This window comes from Candidozyma pseudohaemuli (assembly GCF_003013735.1).
Source record: "Candidozyma pseudohaemuli strain B12108 chromosome Unknown scaffold00010, whole genome shotgun sequence".
NCBI lineage: Eukaryota > Fungi > Ascomycota > Pichiomycetes > Serinales > Metschnikowiaceae > Candidozyma > Candidozyma pseudohaemuli.
The window spans coordinates 161,151-175,827 of NW_020194444.1; the positions used below are offsets into that span (position 1 = coordinate 161,151).

The 14,677-nt window shown below is 41.9% G+C and overlaps 4 protein-coding genes across 4 annotated transcripts; 2 read left to right on the forward strand and 2 right to left on the reverse strand.

The window, feature by feature from the left end:
* Positions 1-377: 377 nt before the first annotated feature.
* On the forward strand, positions 378-4,503 carry C7M61_003710 (uncharacterized protein; the record flags this gene model as incomplete). Its single annotated transcript, XM_024859045.1, has 4 exons — positions 378-1,592; positions 2,160-2,638; positions 3,219-4,150; positions 4,436-4,503. 4 exons carry the CDS (start codon positions 378-380, stop codon positions 4,501-4,503), a joined length of 2,694 nt encoding a protein of 897 aa, XP_024712719.1.
* Positions 4,504-5,549: 1,046 nt separating this feature from the next.
* ARO4 (3-deoxy-7-phosphoheptulonate synthase) lies at positions 5,550-7,326 on the reverse strand (the record flags this gene model as incomplete). The annotated part of the gene is made up of 2 exons (XM_024859046.1): positions 5,550-5,753; positions 6,259-7,326. The coding sequence occupies 2 exons, from the start codon at positions 7,324-7,326 to the stop codon at positions 5,550-5,552; spliced, it is 1,272 nt and encodes a 423-aa protein (XP_024712720.1).
* A 2,175-nt stretch (positions 7,327-9,501) lies between these two features.
* On the forward strand, positions 9,502-11,868 carry C7M61_003712 (uncharacterized protein; the record flags this gene model as incomplete). The annotated part of the gene is made up of 1 exon (XM_024859047.1): positions 9,502-11,868. One exon carries the CDS (start codon positions 9,502-9,504, stop codon positions 11,866-11,868), a length of 2,367 nt encoding a protein of 788 aa, XP_024712721.1.
* A 1,821-nt stretch (positions 11,869-13,689) lies between these two features.
* On the reverse strand, positions 13,690-14,631 carry SLP2 (Slp2p; the record flags this gene model as incomplete). The annotated part of the gene is made up of 1 exon (XM_024859048.1): positions 13,690-14,631. The coding sequence occupies one exon, from the start codon at positions 14,629-14,631 to the stop codon at positions 13,690-13,692; it is 942 nt and encodes a 313-aa protein (XP_024712722.1).
* Between the last annotated feature and the right edge of the window lie 46 nt (positions 14,632-14,677).

Here is a 14,677-nt window from a genome sequence, read left to right on the forward strand (position 1 = left end):
TGATAGATTTGCCTTGCATCTTATGAGGGAGATGTCTCTGAAGCGGCAGCTCACCAATCTCTGCAATACTCAGAATGAAGTCTTGAAGTCTAGATGATTCTTTAATTGTTAAATGACTAATGAATTTGATTCAAGTATCAGGATATCCTTTTCTTCTTCATACCAAAAAAAAATAGATGGTATATTTCGTGAATCCTTCCATGTGGATCTAGAATTTCTTTTCTCTTTTGGAGTAATTGCAGTAGTTGCAAACGGGGGTTGGTGATTTCGCGGTATAATTGCAAATAGTGCACAGGTTGGTACACACTATTAACAAAACCTCCTCATCAAGAGGGAAACCTGCACGATAGTGGCGAAGGCATAAGCCATCAAAAGTCATGGCTGGGTTTTCTCAGCTACAAGATGACAGCGGGAGCAATTTTGCAAGATCTTATAGCACTGTTGAGAGTGGCCATAATGAGGAAATCTCAGAGCTAAGTCGTCAAGGCTCGTATGAATCGCAGACCCCAAGTTACGAGAGCAGTCATTCAAGAAATCCTCTTGCCAGACTTCTATCAAGAGGCAGAAGCTCGACTTTGGGGAGCGACAAAGAAAGGTTAAAAGCAGACGACCATCGTTTATTGAACGAACAGCACGCGACGTCAAGGGGTCGGTTTACTTCAAGGAAGCTTAAATGGAAAGTTGGAAGTGAGAAACACAACAGTGAAAGTTCTTTTTTAACTGAAAATCAAAAGCAGTTTTTCCTGAAATCTGCCGAGCCCTCGAGTAAGCTCAATTCTGCCCCATCGATTGCCCAACTCTTCAATCGCCCTCTTGCCAGTCACGGTGACAAAGATTTGCTAAGAAAAGAGCAGCTGTCCAAAAAACAGCTAGGGCGCACCAATGTCACCCTCTCCTCCCAAAGCTCCAACTCTTTAATTCAGGATGTGAAACTTGCCTCGAGGTTCCGCTTTAACAACCCCGAGTCATCAGTGATCGCTGCGCCATCCAGCACTCAGTCCAACTCCTCCTCCTTACAAGGACTCCATAGAAAATACCTGATGTCAGCCGATCAGTTTATCTTACAAAAGTGGAATAAAAGCATGGGGCTTGAAGTCAACGCGAACGTGAAGAGCTCTAAACACCCAAGCTATCAAAAATTATCAGATGAATTTGAGGGTCTACTGGAGCATTTGGAAAGAATATTTAAACCTCAAGAAAAGACACTTCGGACAACAATGCCTTTGGAATATACTGTTGAGGAGCTTGCCCGTGTCGTGTATCATCGGATAGTCGAGCCTACGTTTGATCAACCAAAACTCGTAAAATCTCCAAATACCTTCGAGGAGAACCTCACGTTCAACCCTGTTCTTGATGATTCTATTGACGAGGCTAAGGAGGTTCGACAGCACGAGGTGCTCCATGAACTTTTGCAGTCTACCAAATCATGGCTAGCTTCTTTGAAGAGAAGCTGGCTTGAATCTTTAAAATTATCCAAAGGTACCGATATTGACGCAAAGTTGAGTTTGGTGGATCTTTGGAGAGCTTTGGCAGAAATCTGGACTTATTTCAACAAGTTTGTGCGCTTCACTCTTATGCAAATCCTAATTCCAGTACAAAGTTGTATTGACACTGCTTTCTTAAAGTTATGTGGCTGTACATCACCTAATCATGTTGTGGAAAGTGTGATATTAGTAGCGTATAAAGATGCTGTCGTCTTCCCGGTACTAGCCATGAGAAAAGCAATCTATGCCGCGTCTTCAAGGTCGTCGCCCAAGAGGCATACACCTAATAAGCTCAGTAATTCAGAGGTTCAGTACATTAACGGAGATTCATCGGTTCATGAACGCTTAATAAGCTGCTTTGGGATCCTACTTTCTTACCTGGGAGCATATTTCGGCCTTCTGAAAGACGACTCAAGTGGACGCGATCCTGTATTACACGAGGCAATTCGCTGGTTGCAGGAGATCGCGGTTTAAAGTCCAAACTTTTGTTTCACCCGGAAACCACTACTCTATGGTCGTACCCCAATCCCAACAGTTGAGTTTGCTCCCCAAGGAGCTACAATATTTATGCGAAAACGACTTGGTGACAATATTGCCGCGCTACTCAATGAAATCTACGCGGCTTGTAGGTGTATGTTCAACTACCCTCATTTCTGAGATATGCTAACAATTTAGAGAGCGATTCCAGCCCTTAAGGTCATGTCTCGTACGCAGGTACCCTTATGGGTAGCAATTATTTTCAAGGAGCAGAATAAGTGCAACTTTGTACCGCCTTCATGGTTGAATGTTGAAACTTTGAGGGAAAAATACGACGAAGAAGTTCATAACAAGAATCGATTTTCGGAACTACCCTGGAATTGGCAAGAGCTAGCTAAAATCTATTTCCGGCATGCACCAGACGACTTGTCAGACACTGTGTCAGCTTTGTTCGGTATACTTCAAGACATAAAGGAGATTAGAAAGCTGAAAGCGCAGAGGGGCCTCAAAGAGCTTAATGAGTCCAATGTTCAGTTAAATGGACTTTCTGTTCTCGAGATAAATGAAATAAAACCTTTTGTTTTGAATGTGATGAATGAGCTACGATTGTTGCACGGTGCTGCTGGTGGTGAGGGAGACTCGCACCAATATGACGAGGATGTTCAAACACGTGATGAGTAGTGACAAGGATATTTGCGCATGAAGTCGTTAGGTTGTTATGAGAGCATTATCAAGTCGACAATTTCTTGGGGGGCGTGAGAAATGGAGGGACAAACGTGATCTCATCTTGTCAATTCTCAAATCAACTACAACGAAACGGGAAGCTAGAGAGTATTTAACCAGGTACAACACGGTTTCCACGGATGGGAGTTCATCAATAACTCTTGACGCAGACCCGAAGGTTGGTGAGCGGATCAAAGGAATGCTACGTCAATGCTCTCCGCTGGGATCACCGAAAGATAAAAGGATGAGCCTAGCACCTTTTTACAAACAAGTTGCTGTGTTCAGAATTCCACTTGCATTACTGACTCAAGCTTTACAAGAGATGTGCCGAAGCTTCACGACAGTTGTAAAACTTGGGGTATCTCCGATTTTGGTATTCGACGTTGAAAACCCTCAAAAAACCCTATCTTTCCTTCAAGAAAGGGCATTGGAAGTTGCAAGTGTTATGTCTCGTGCAGAAGCTCATGAACTTAATTTCTTCACACCAATTACCACACCCTTTGATGACCACAGGAACAAAATAACTATCCTGAGTGAGAGGCTGATCATACTTCCCATCATTCAAGGAAATATTCCAGTTTTGCTCCCTGTAGCATACGACGTTGTGAATGCCAGGAATAGCATAATTAGTCCCCAGGATGCATTGCTCGCGTTAGTAAAACAATTGAATCGCTCGCAAGGAGTCGTCATCGAGAAGGTTGTCTTCGTGGACACTGTTGGCGGAATTCCGTCTATTGAACGTGATCGTACCAGTCACGTATTCATAAACAATTTACAAGAATATTCGGACATTGTGTCGGAATTGCACATTGGGTTCTTAGAACCTGAGATTCGAGATCGACATTTGTCTAATCTTTCGCATATGCGAGAGCTTTTACTCGCAACCCAATCAGAACTGAAGAGTGAGGCAACTGGAATCATCCTTCGGCCAGAGGACCTTACTCCTCAAGCGGACATGCTAAATCCGGTTGCATATAACATTTTGACGGATCGACCTTTGATTTCATCCTCCTTGCCACCAGGGCGCTTGAGAACTCCGCAAGTTACTACGTCCATCATCAAGAGTGGTTTCGATGTCCAACTATTCTACCCCACGGAGTCTGGGCAAAAAAGGTTCGATAGCCTTATTAAAAACAGCGGTATCGATGAGAGTAAGTTATTGCTGATGATCGACGACTCATTTGGTAGAAGGCTCGAACGGGAGGACTATTTGAGAAGACTCAATACTTGTCTTGATTGCGTCATCATCATTGGAAACTATGATGGTGGTGCAATAATAACGAAAGAGGAAACATCTGATGGTCATAAAGTGCCTTACCTAGATAAGTTTGCCATTACCCAAAAAAACCAGGGCCTACCAAGCTTGGCAGATGTCATATTCAAACTGATGTTGCAGGCATATCCTGAAGAGTTAATTTGGAGATCTCGCAATACGAATCCTGTGAACAAGTGGTATTTCGAGAGGTGTAATGGAACTTACCACAAACCCGGCTCAGATTGGAAATTATTTTACGCTGGCGATTTCTTCAATCACAGATTTTCAAGATTTTCTGGGAAAAGAATTTCTTCTTATTGGACTTTAATTCAGAAAATACCCAGCTCGTTCATCTAACGACCATATACATACACACTTAACTAGTTTTCACTGATTCCACCAATTCCGGACCTGCGCGCGCGCGCGCCCGGTTAATAGATCTGAGATTCCAAGTTGCTGCGGTGAGCGAGAAAATGCAAACATTGACTAATAGAAGACCCAGAGAAGATTCTGATAAAGGTGAATGTCAAGCACTTGAACGATTGTACTTCTTTGATGAACTAGCCGAGTGGCAACAAGATAATCATTTCATTCGTTCGGGATATGTCAAAGAAACTAAGAGCTATCTCAACTGCTTGAGATCGTTAACCTATTGGCATAACGAGTCCATCAATGTCTACTCCCATTTATTGCCCTCCTCAATATCATTGTGGCTCATTTCCTATCAGATTTTTTATATCCTACCACAATATGAGAACTACTTGGGAGCTTGGGAAATCCTCAATTTCTATCAATTTGGCTTCGCTGTGACGTTTTGCCTCTTTCTGTCAGCATCTTTTCATTGCTTCAAGTGTCATTCTCACAAAGTCTCGAAGCTTGGTAATCAGTGTGACTATTTTGGAATAATAGTTCTAATTACTTGTTCCCTTAACTCAATCGTTTTGTTCGCATTTTATGATGCCCCATACTTGAGAACCTTCTTCGTTTGCCTCTTCGTATTGTTGGGGACAATTTGTACGAAACTTACATTTGATGTCAAATTTTCGACACCAGCATACCGCCCTTTTCGGTCTCTCATGTTCATTTTGTTTGGCCTCTCGGGAATTTTACCCGTGTTGACAGCTATTGGTAAGTATGGCCTTCCCAATGCGAGAGACCGCGCAAGTGCGGAGTGGCTAGTTGGGGAGGGCTTCTTCTACATATTCGGTGCCTGTATTTATGCGGCTAGAATTCCTGAAAGATTTGTTTACTCAGATCAAATATCTGACATCAAAAACAAAAAACAGCACGGAGCGTTCGACATCATTGGACACGGGCATCAAATTTTTCACGTGATGGTGGTCATTGCAGCATTTTGCCATTGGAATGCTCTCGTTGGCTGTTATACTTACTTACATGAAGTGACCCTTGCGTCGCATATATAGCTTACTCACATACGAAGTTTACTTCGCACAATGTCACACACACATCTAATCATCGTACCTTGTCACTCTATATGGACAGGCGGAGCCCGACTCGGAGAAGATTCTGGTGAATGGCTTTTGCAAACCTTCCAAGTGGAGGGGAACGATCACCTTGCCTTCATTGACCATCTTTTGTTAGGACAAGAGTCACTTCTTGAGGATGAGAAGGCAATATTGGTCATCTCTGGCGGCAGAACAAAGGTAGAGGCAGGCTCTTTGACCGAAGCGGGGAGTTATCACCGGTTGCTCGAGCTCAAAAGACGACAGATCGTTCACAAACTGATCGATGAGATCGAAAGTAGGATTTTCGTCGAACCATTTGCGAAGGACTCTTTTGAGAATGTTCTCTTCCTGATTTGCAGATTTTATGATGTATGTGGTCGGTATCCGAGGAGTATAACAATCTGTGGTTTTGATTTCAAAAAAGACCGATTTTTACAATTACACCTACAGCGAGCTTTGGGGTTTGATTTGAAATGCGTGAACTACAAAGGAAATTCACCAAGCCCGGACTTTCAGGGGCCAAAAAGAGAAAAATATTTTGAAGACATTGCGGCTAACGAGAGAAAAACATATAATCTTTTCGAAAAGGACCTTTATGGCTTAGGTCCTGTCCTAACGGAAAAGCGAACGAGCCGAAACCCTTTCAAGGAGACGCACAACTACAAATCGGATAACCCTGACATATCTTTATTGCTCAGTTTGATGAAAGATGTTGAAGCACCGGCAGCACACTTAAAACTCAACTTTCCATGGTAACGATGCGCTTCATGAATGACGTTGACATCATTTGTTGTCTGAAACTGCTGTCAAAAGATATAAACTTTCACTAAGTCGCACTTCTCCGTTTCTGCACTGCCTTAGACAAGTTCTTCAACATATCCACCGTTGTTTCCCATGAAACACAACTGTCCGTGATTGACACGCCATACTTGAGAGCAGCCTTTCCCTCATTCCCTGGTGGCATGCTCTGCTTTCCCTCGTTTATGTGCGATTCAATCATTACACCCATCAATGCATGCTCTCCGGCCTCAATCTGCTCAACGACAGACTGTAAGACAGAGGGTTGATTCTTGTAGTCCTTTTTGGAATTGTCATGAGAACAGTCGACCATGATTTTAATGTTTGGATTCGTACTTTTTGCAATCGCAGCCTTCGCATTTTTCACGGACTCAGAGTCGTAGTTAGTAAGGTTTTTGCCTCCTCTCAAAATAACAAAGCAGTGATCATTACCCTTCGTTGTGGTGATCGCAGCTAAACCATTTTTAGTTACACCCATGAAATGGTGACCCTTAGACGACGCTTGGACAGCATCCAACGCGACACCCACGTTTCCATCTGTGCCATTTTTGAAGCCGATAGGAAAAGATAAACCTGAGGCCAATTCACGATGAAGCTGCGATTCAGTAGTTCTAGCACCAACAGCTCCAAAACTCAAGAGGTCAGAGAAGTATTGAGGAGATATTGTGTCCAACATCTCGCTTCCAATTGGAATACCAACCTCTCCCGTTAAATCAGCATACAACTTTCTTGACACTCTTAAACCTTCGTTTATATCAAAAGTGTTGTCCACATTAGGATCATTGATGAGTCCTTTCCACCCGACAGTGGTTCTTGGCTTCTCCAAGTAGGCCCGCATAATGATGACAAGGTCGTCAGATAGCTCTCCCGCTAACTTCTTTAATCGATTGGCGTACTCAATAGCAGCCTCTGGATCATGAATAGAGCAGGGCCCAACGATGACGAGGCATCGATCGTCCTTTCCACTGATAATTCTGGAAGAGTCGATTCTGCCTTTTATGACGGTGTCTAGGGACTTCTTCGATGCTTTAATTTCCGTTTGAAGGAGAGCAGGAGGTATCAAAGGATCGTATCCCATAATTCTTGTATCGTCGTACTCTTCAGGGATAGGCGTTTGGCTCATGGCAACTAATGATGTTGTTCTGACAATATTGCAGTAGGTTCGCAGAGCTGCTTTATGTAATGCCTGATGACTCAATTGAAAATTTTGATATTCACGAGGTCATCAGAAATATACAGGAATATTTGAAATGCCACAATCTATAGTCGAAGCAAGTCAAAAAAAAGGCACATAGATAAAATAAACAATAATAAACATAATGATAATAATATGAGGAAACATGGAAGATAGAAGAAAAGTCCGGAAAGTGAGTAGGCGGACTTTGCCCAGAATTGTGTAGCGACTTTCTTGATTAGGGACTGGGGTTTCGAAGAGTGATATTTCTGCACATTGTGCTCTCTAAGCTATAGCTTCGATTCATCAGACTAAGAAAAGTTGCGTATTGCTGAATTGGCAAAATTCTGAAGGCTTGACGTCCTAAATGCCCTTTATCTTACAAGTAAGATATGGCACTGGACTCAATTCGCGATCAGGTGTTTCCAACCGTTTTGCACAGAAGTACCATAGGTCTCTTTACACAATCATCGACAGATAGGGTATTGTTGACATGACGCTACATTTGACTACAAAGCGACGAGTTTTCATTTCCTTTCTAACCTTTGGGCTAGTAAACAACATTTTGTATGTTGTGATATTATCGGCTGCTATCGATTTGGTTGGTTCTGCGACTCCGAAGGGTGTGGTTCTATTGGCAGATATATTCCCAGCGTTGGTTGTCAAAATGTTAGCGCCTCTCGTCATACATCAGTTCGCGTATAGCCACCGATTAATTGCGTTGGTAGTGCTTTCGATACCTGGTATGCTTTTGATAAGTTTTACCTCGAGTAGCACTTCAGCCATCATTTCAGGGATCTGTATGGCTTCTGCGTCATCTGGAATTGGCGAGGTGTCGTTTCTCCTGCTTACTCATTATTATCCAAGAAATATGGCAATTGGCGGTTTCTCCGCTGGTACCGGTGCAGCTGGGATTGCGGGAAGTTTCCTCTTCTTACTCTTTACGAACATCCTACACATCCCGGCCAAGAAGGCGCTAGTGATTTTTTCGATACTTCCATTTTGTCATCTAATCGCCTTTCATTATTTACTACCGCCATCGACGACTGAGTACGTGGCGATACCTTCTAATGATGACTCGATTGACATGAACGAGGAAAGAACACCAGATTCGAATGGCATCGATTCGACACCTCTCACTACAGACAGGGTCACAAGCCACATTGTCACGACATTAAGAAGAATGTTGCCCTTGGTTTTTCCGTATATGGTTCCACTATGCTCCGTATACATTTGTGAGTATGTCATCAACCAAGGGATCTCACCCACTCTTCTCTTCCCGTTAGATGATCTTCCCGCGTGGCTATTCAAGGACTATCGTGATATTTATGTCTTCTACGGGTTTCTTTATCAAGTGGGGGTCTTCATCTCGAGGTCCTCCACCTTGTTTGGTTTCAGGTGTCGCCAGCTATACATGCTAACATTACTTCAATTTGTTAATGTTATTCTTACGATATTTCAAGCCCTATTCGATCGACCGTTCTTCCGCTTATGGCAGATGTCGTTACTCTTTCTTTATGAAGGCCTACTCGGTGGTTTACTGTACGTAAACACATTTATGCTGGTCAGCGAGCAAGTTTCACAAAGCTCAAGGGAATTTGCGATGGGCTGCGTGGGAATAAGTGACTCGTTTGGAATAATGGTCGCTGGTTGTATAAGTTTATGGCTTGAACCGGTGCTTTGCAAACATCAAGTGGTGAATGGTAGAGATTGGTGTCTTAAAGGGACGACCTCCATGCGCTAGACAATTAAAAGGTGCATTATCAGTATCTCAAACTGAGTGTTCCGATCATGCGTCAAATGCGGCTTGTGACACACTCGACACATGTGATCGGGAAAGCCCAACAGTCAGAATATTCTAAAACCTTGATCAAGAACCGTAGCTTATACCTCAATTGAACTCACGAGCAAGACTTTTTTTTTTTTTACATTCGAAAATACCTAATATTATAGCAGTCTAATTGCCAAAGCTATATACTTAAACCCACATTGTGTGCGCATCATATTCAAATTTCTCGAACAGGCAAAAATGTTAGCTGTGGGGTCGCGAATGTTGGGCTTCGATTTTACCTTTAAATACTCGAGTAGCGCAACCAATATTGCCCGCGCTTTATACTTACAATCATGGCAGACGAAATCGCTAATTCGGACTTCGATGTCAACATTCTCGAGAATGCTTTAACAGAGCCAAACGTGGAGTTATCCTTCCCATTACCCACAGATAAGGAGACTTACTTAGAATTGGAAACAAACGACAAAGTGAGCAACAGTTTTAGTATCTTGAAGCATTTTATCAAATTCTTTAGCTCAATCAATTATGACGACATTTACGCCAATGCCGAGTATAAGTATGCTGTGAGCAAGATTGGTGGTAAGTTCAATCGGATGTCGAAGGAATTCATGACTGAGAGATTAGAGAAGACCGACGAAAAATTGGATGAGATAGTTTACAAATTAGTCGATCTGGAACTCAAAATGAATCTTATCAAGGCGAAAGATTTTCTGAAAAGATTCGCCGAGGTGAAGAAGTTCATGATCAGATACTATTCAGCTGAAAACGATAAGAACCTTCCTAAGTTCGGCTCACCAACATTTTTGAAGATGTGCTACATAACTGTCATCAAAACAGTGAAGAAGATGTTTCCACAGGGCGTTTGGGTTAATCGAGTGCAGTTGAGTTCTCTTTATCAAAAGTACTTGGCTAACCCAATGTCTATCATTCTTCTTCCTAACCATCAATCGCATATTGATTATGTCATGTTGCACTTGATCTTGATTCGTTTTCAGATGTCTATTCCAACAGTTATTGCTGGAGAGAACTTGAATGTTGCAATCTTTGGCCGAATTATGAAAGGTTTGGGAGGAATATTTATTAAGAGATCCTTCAACAATGAGCTATACACTGAACGAAACTTGACCAACTATGTTGAATTTGTTCTCTTGAATCGGATTCATTTTGAGGTTTTCATCGAGGGAACCCGTTCAAGAGACGGGAAGTTACTCCTTCCGAAATACGGTATTCTCAAAACTCTTGTGTCCATTTATTTGAAACAGCGCCGGCAAGAAAAGAATGAGAATTTCGACATGTTGATGCAACCAATATCCATCACCTACGAGCGTATTTACGAAGCTGATGGTTATCTTGACGAATTGATCGGTAGCGATAAAAAGCAAGAGAGTTTCGTAAACATTTTATCAAACGGTCTCTCTAATCTAGTTCAAGGGGTGGACAGAAATGACGAGAAGGTCGCTGTTACGAAGGATGGGTTTGTTTCTAATGCAAATCGTACATTGCATGGCAAAATTTTCGTCAAGTTGGCGGATAGTTTCACACTCTCGTCGTATGTCGAGGACCCAAAGAATCGAGTTGACTATGATTTTGAAGATGATGTTTCGGTCTCCGAGCAAGATATTAACTTGAAAAAACTTGGTTTCAAGATTCTTCACGCTATCAATGGTGCTTCTTATCTCCCCGAGTGTGCCATCATCGGTATGGTAATACAAACATTCCATTATATGTCAGGAAAAACAGAGTTCAACGCCAAGGAGCTTTTGCCCATGCTCGACTTCTTATTGAATGTTTATCAAGAGGAAGACTTAAGTGCCACAAACTCAAAAATTTTGACAGCCATTCAACAATTGAATGAAGAGCAAAAGATAGCACTCATCAAATCTCAAATTATTTCCTTCTTCAAATTCACAAAAGTCAATCCTAAGACAAATGTTGTCAGAATTGAGAACTCGTTCGAGTTGCTTTACTACAAGAACCTTACTATCCATTTGTTAATTTACAAGTGCTTGGTATCCCTAATTTTGCTCAAGACACTGGACCGCATGCAAATAAACAAGCTATTTTACATTTTCACAGGATTTTTGAAGAACGAATTTTTGTTTGACTACAACTTCAATCCGAAGAACAATTTGTCTTTCATTTTGGAGAGATACGAGCAGCTCGGTGTTATCTCAGAGGATCTTCAAATAAAAGATAAACGCTTCCATAATGTTCTCGCTACAATAATTTTGCCGTTCATTGAGTCCTTTATGATATGTGTGGATGAACTCAACAGTACTGTCGTGAAATTCTATGCCAATTCTCAGAACAAGATCACGGAGCAGCAACTTATCAGTGACAACTTGATGCTGAAGGATTACCCGACTACCAAGTCCTTGCTTAAGATTATCCAAAAGGAGAACATGAGGATGTTTGAGAGGGGAAATCTGCATTTCCACATCGAAACTTACAACAAGCAGTACTTGTTGTCGTTTTTATTTTATTTGAACAACTTGAAATTGATCAAGATTTTCAAAAATAAGTCGAAAACAAAGGCTTACGTCATCATTCGAAACCTGCGGGACTTGAAATTCATCTTGAGCTTCTTGCAACGCTTTATCATGCGCAATGAAGTGGACAATATTTCACTCAATTACATGATTGACATTGTCGATAAGAACTTCGAAAGAGATGCCAACGAGTACAAGGCAAAACTTTAGATACTTAACAGACTTTTCCGCTTGACTTGGCCCTTCACTGCGGCGCACCGTTAAGTGTATTTTTAAGTAGATATTAGATCGAGAGAAATTAAGATTGGTAGAAACTCAGGGTTCGCAAGGCGTGCAAGGCGATGCTAAGTCGTGAGTTGCTGCGCCAGAGTGTTTAGGGGTGCTTCAACTTATGAAGCTGTACAACTATACCAGAACAGCCTTCCACACCACCTAACAATAATACAATTCAGCAGTATTGAAGTTCAAAGCAAAAAAAAGTCAAATTGAAGCAAAGCTCAAGTTACCCGAATCATTGGCGCCCGCAACGCTGTAAGCTGTCTAGTAGGGAGCTCCTTTGCTTGTGCTGTGATAGCGAATGAATCTTATTATTCTTGTGTCAATCATCATAAAAACAATTTTAAAAAATCTTTGTCTCCCGCTTTCTTCCTGTCATTTGCTTCAGTAAGCGAATACGTGACACCCAATGAGGCTGTTGTGCGTAAAGCGTCTAATTTTTTCCGCACTTCCCCTATTATTTTCCCTAGTCAACCATCCGAGGTAACATGATCGCGACCTAAACACCACATCTTCTTCCCCTTGCTTCGCCAGTTTATCGTCGAAACCGCGAAATCCCACTTCTTCGTGATCCAAACAAGCCCATACTATAGAACAACACCCAGGCATCGTGAATCTTAACAGTTTTAGGTTAGATGAGAAAAGAGTTGAAATATATCCTATGGGGCCACGCTGCCGTGATAGCATTTCTAGTTTATTGCAGCTACGATTTGATAAGTTTACTATTTGATGACTCCTTTCAAGATGCTTTGCTTGACGTTGAGTTGAATCCAGCAGACAACCGCTTTGACAAACCAAACGTCATCCCTAAGATCATACATCAAACTTACAAAGATGAGCACATCCCTAAGCTATGGCAACCAGGTCAAAAGGCCTGCGTTGAAATGCATCAAGATTACCAATACATTTTGTGGACTGATGACACTGCAAGGCAATTTATTGCTCAAGAATTTCCTTGGTTTCTTCTGACGTGGGACTCATATCCTTACCCTATTCAACGCGCAGATGCCATTCGCTATTTTGCTCTAGCTCATTACGGTGGAATTTATATCGATTTAGACGACGGTTGCGTGCGCAGATTGGACCCGTTATTGACGGTACCTGCTTTCGTCAGACAGACGGTGCCCACGGGAATTTCAAATGACGTGATGGGGGCTGTGCCAAAACACCCATTTTTCATAAAGGTTCTTGATAACCTTCAAAAGTACAAGAGGAATTGGTTGGTACCTTACATAACGATCATGTTTTCGACAGGACCATTATTTCTTTCCGTGATGCTCCAACAGTACAAAAGGTATGGAGTCCCTGAGGCAGCGAAGGTGAGGATTTTACTACCCAAAGACTACAAGACCCATGTCTTTTCTTTTTTTGCAATTTCTCCAGGATCACTGTGGCATCTTGACGATGCAAAATTTGTGAAGTCGCTAGCAAATCACATTGGGTTAGCGGTATTTGGAGGATTCGTCATTGCTAGTTTGTTCTTTCTCTTGGAATGGTGGTTTTATCAATGGTGTGTACACACTAACTTCACTAAAAGCTTTGAAAGGTTGCAAGCAAAGTTGAAATGGTCAAGTCGTGGCAAGAGGAGGTCAAGAAAAGATTCTAATCTTCCGCTTCTGATTCCCGTCAATAAAGGTGATACAGTGGTTTGAGCCACAAGTATATAATGACTTAACAATTTCTTAGTTTAGAAATGATTCACGATACCAATACCACTATTTACAATGAACGTAAACTCTTGCTAAAAAGAGATATTTATGAAGACTTTTCCTTATTCTTGACAAGTGAGCCATATACCGATAAGCCTGAAGTGATCATACCGCTAAGATCATTGATATTCGCAGGAAGAACCACGGTATTAGAGTCCTTAGCAATTTTTCCAAACTCTTTGATGTAGTCTTGTGCAACTTGAAGACTGGCAGCATCTTTACCGCCCTGAGTACCACTGATGGAATTTGCTATACGCTCAATACTCATGGCAGTAGACTCCGCCTTCAATATAGCAGCTTGCTTTTCACCCTCAGCAATGTTAATTCTTGCCTGTCTTGCTCCCTCTGATTCAAGGATTTCTGCCCGCTTGGCTCTATCTGCGCTAACTTGCCTATGCATCGCATCCAAAACATTTTGAGGAGGATGAATGTCCCTAATCTCGTAACGTAAACACTCAACGCCCCAGTGATCCCTTGCGGCCTCGTTAATAGTGAGGTTGATATTTGTGTTTAGCTTTTGTCTTTCCTTCAACACCGAATCAAGGTTCATAGAGCCAATCTCAGATCTCATAGTAGTCTGAGCCAACTGGCTGATAGCGAATCTAAAATCTTCCACTCCGTACGAGGCCTTGTAGGGATCAAGTACTTTAACATACAAAATGCCATCGAGTTCAAGGGATACGTTGTCAGCTGTGATAGCATTCTGAGAAGGAATTTCAATCGCTGTTTCCTTCAAAGACTGAACATAGGTAATTTTGTCGATGAATGGAACAAGAATTGCCATGCCAGGCTTGAGCACCTTCAGAAATTTGCCCATTCTTTCAACAACGTAAGCTGTTTGCTGAGGAACGAATTTCACGATGGTATTAGCAGGCAATCTTGTTCGCTGAAAATAGTTTAAAGCAGGCGAGTTGCTCTTGAACCCATTGAGTGTACTATATCTTCTCAATACTGAAAGGTTTGGCTTGCGAGGAAGTAAAGAAAGCATTAATCTTGTTTAATACGTGCAATGCGTTCTATATGGTTCGAAAGTC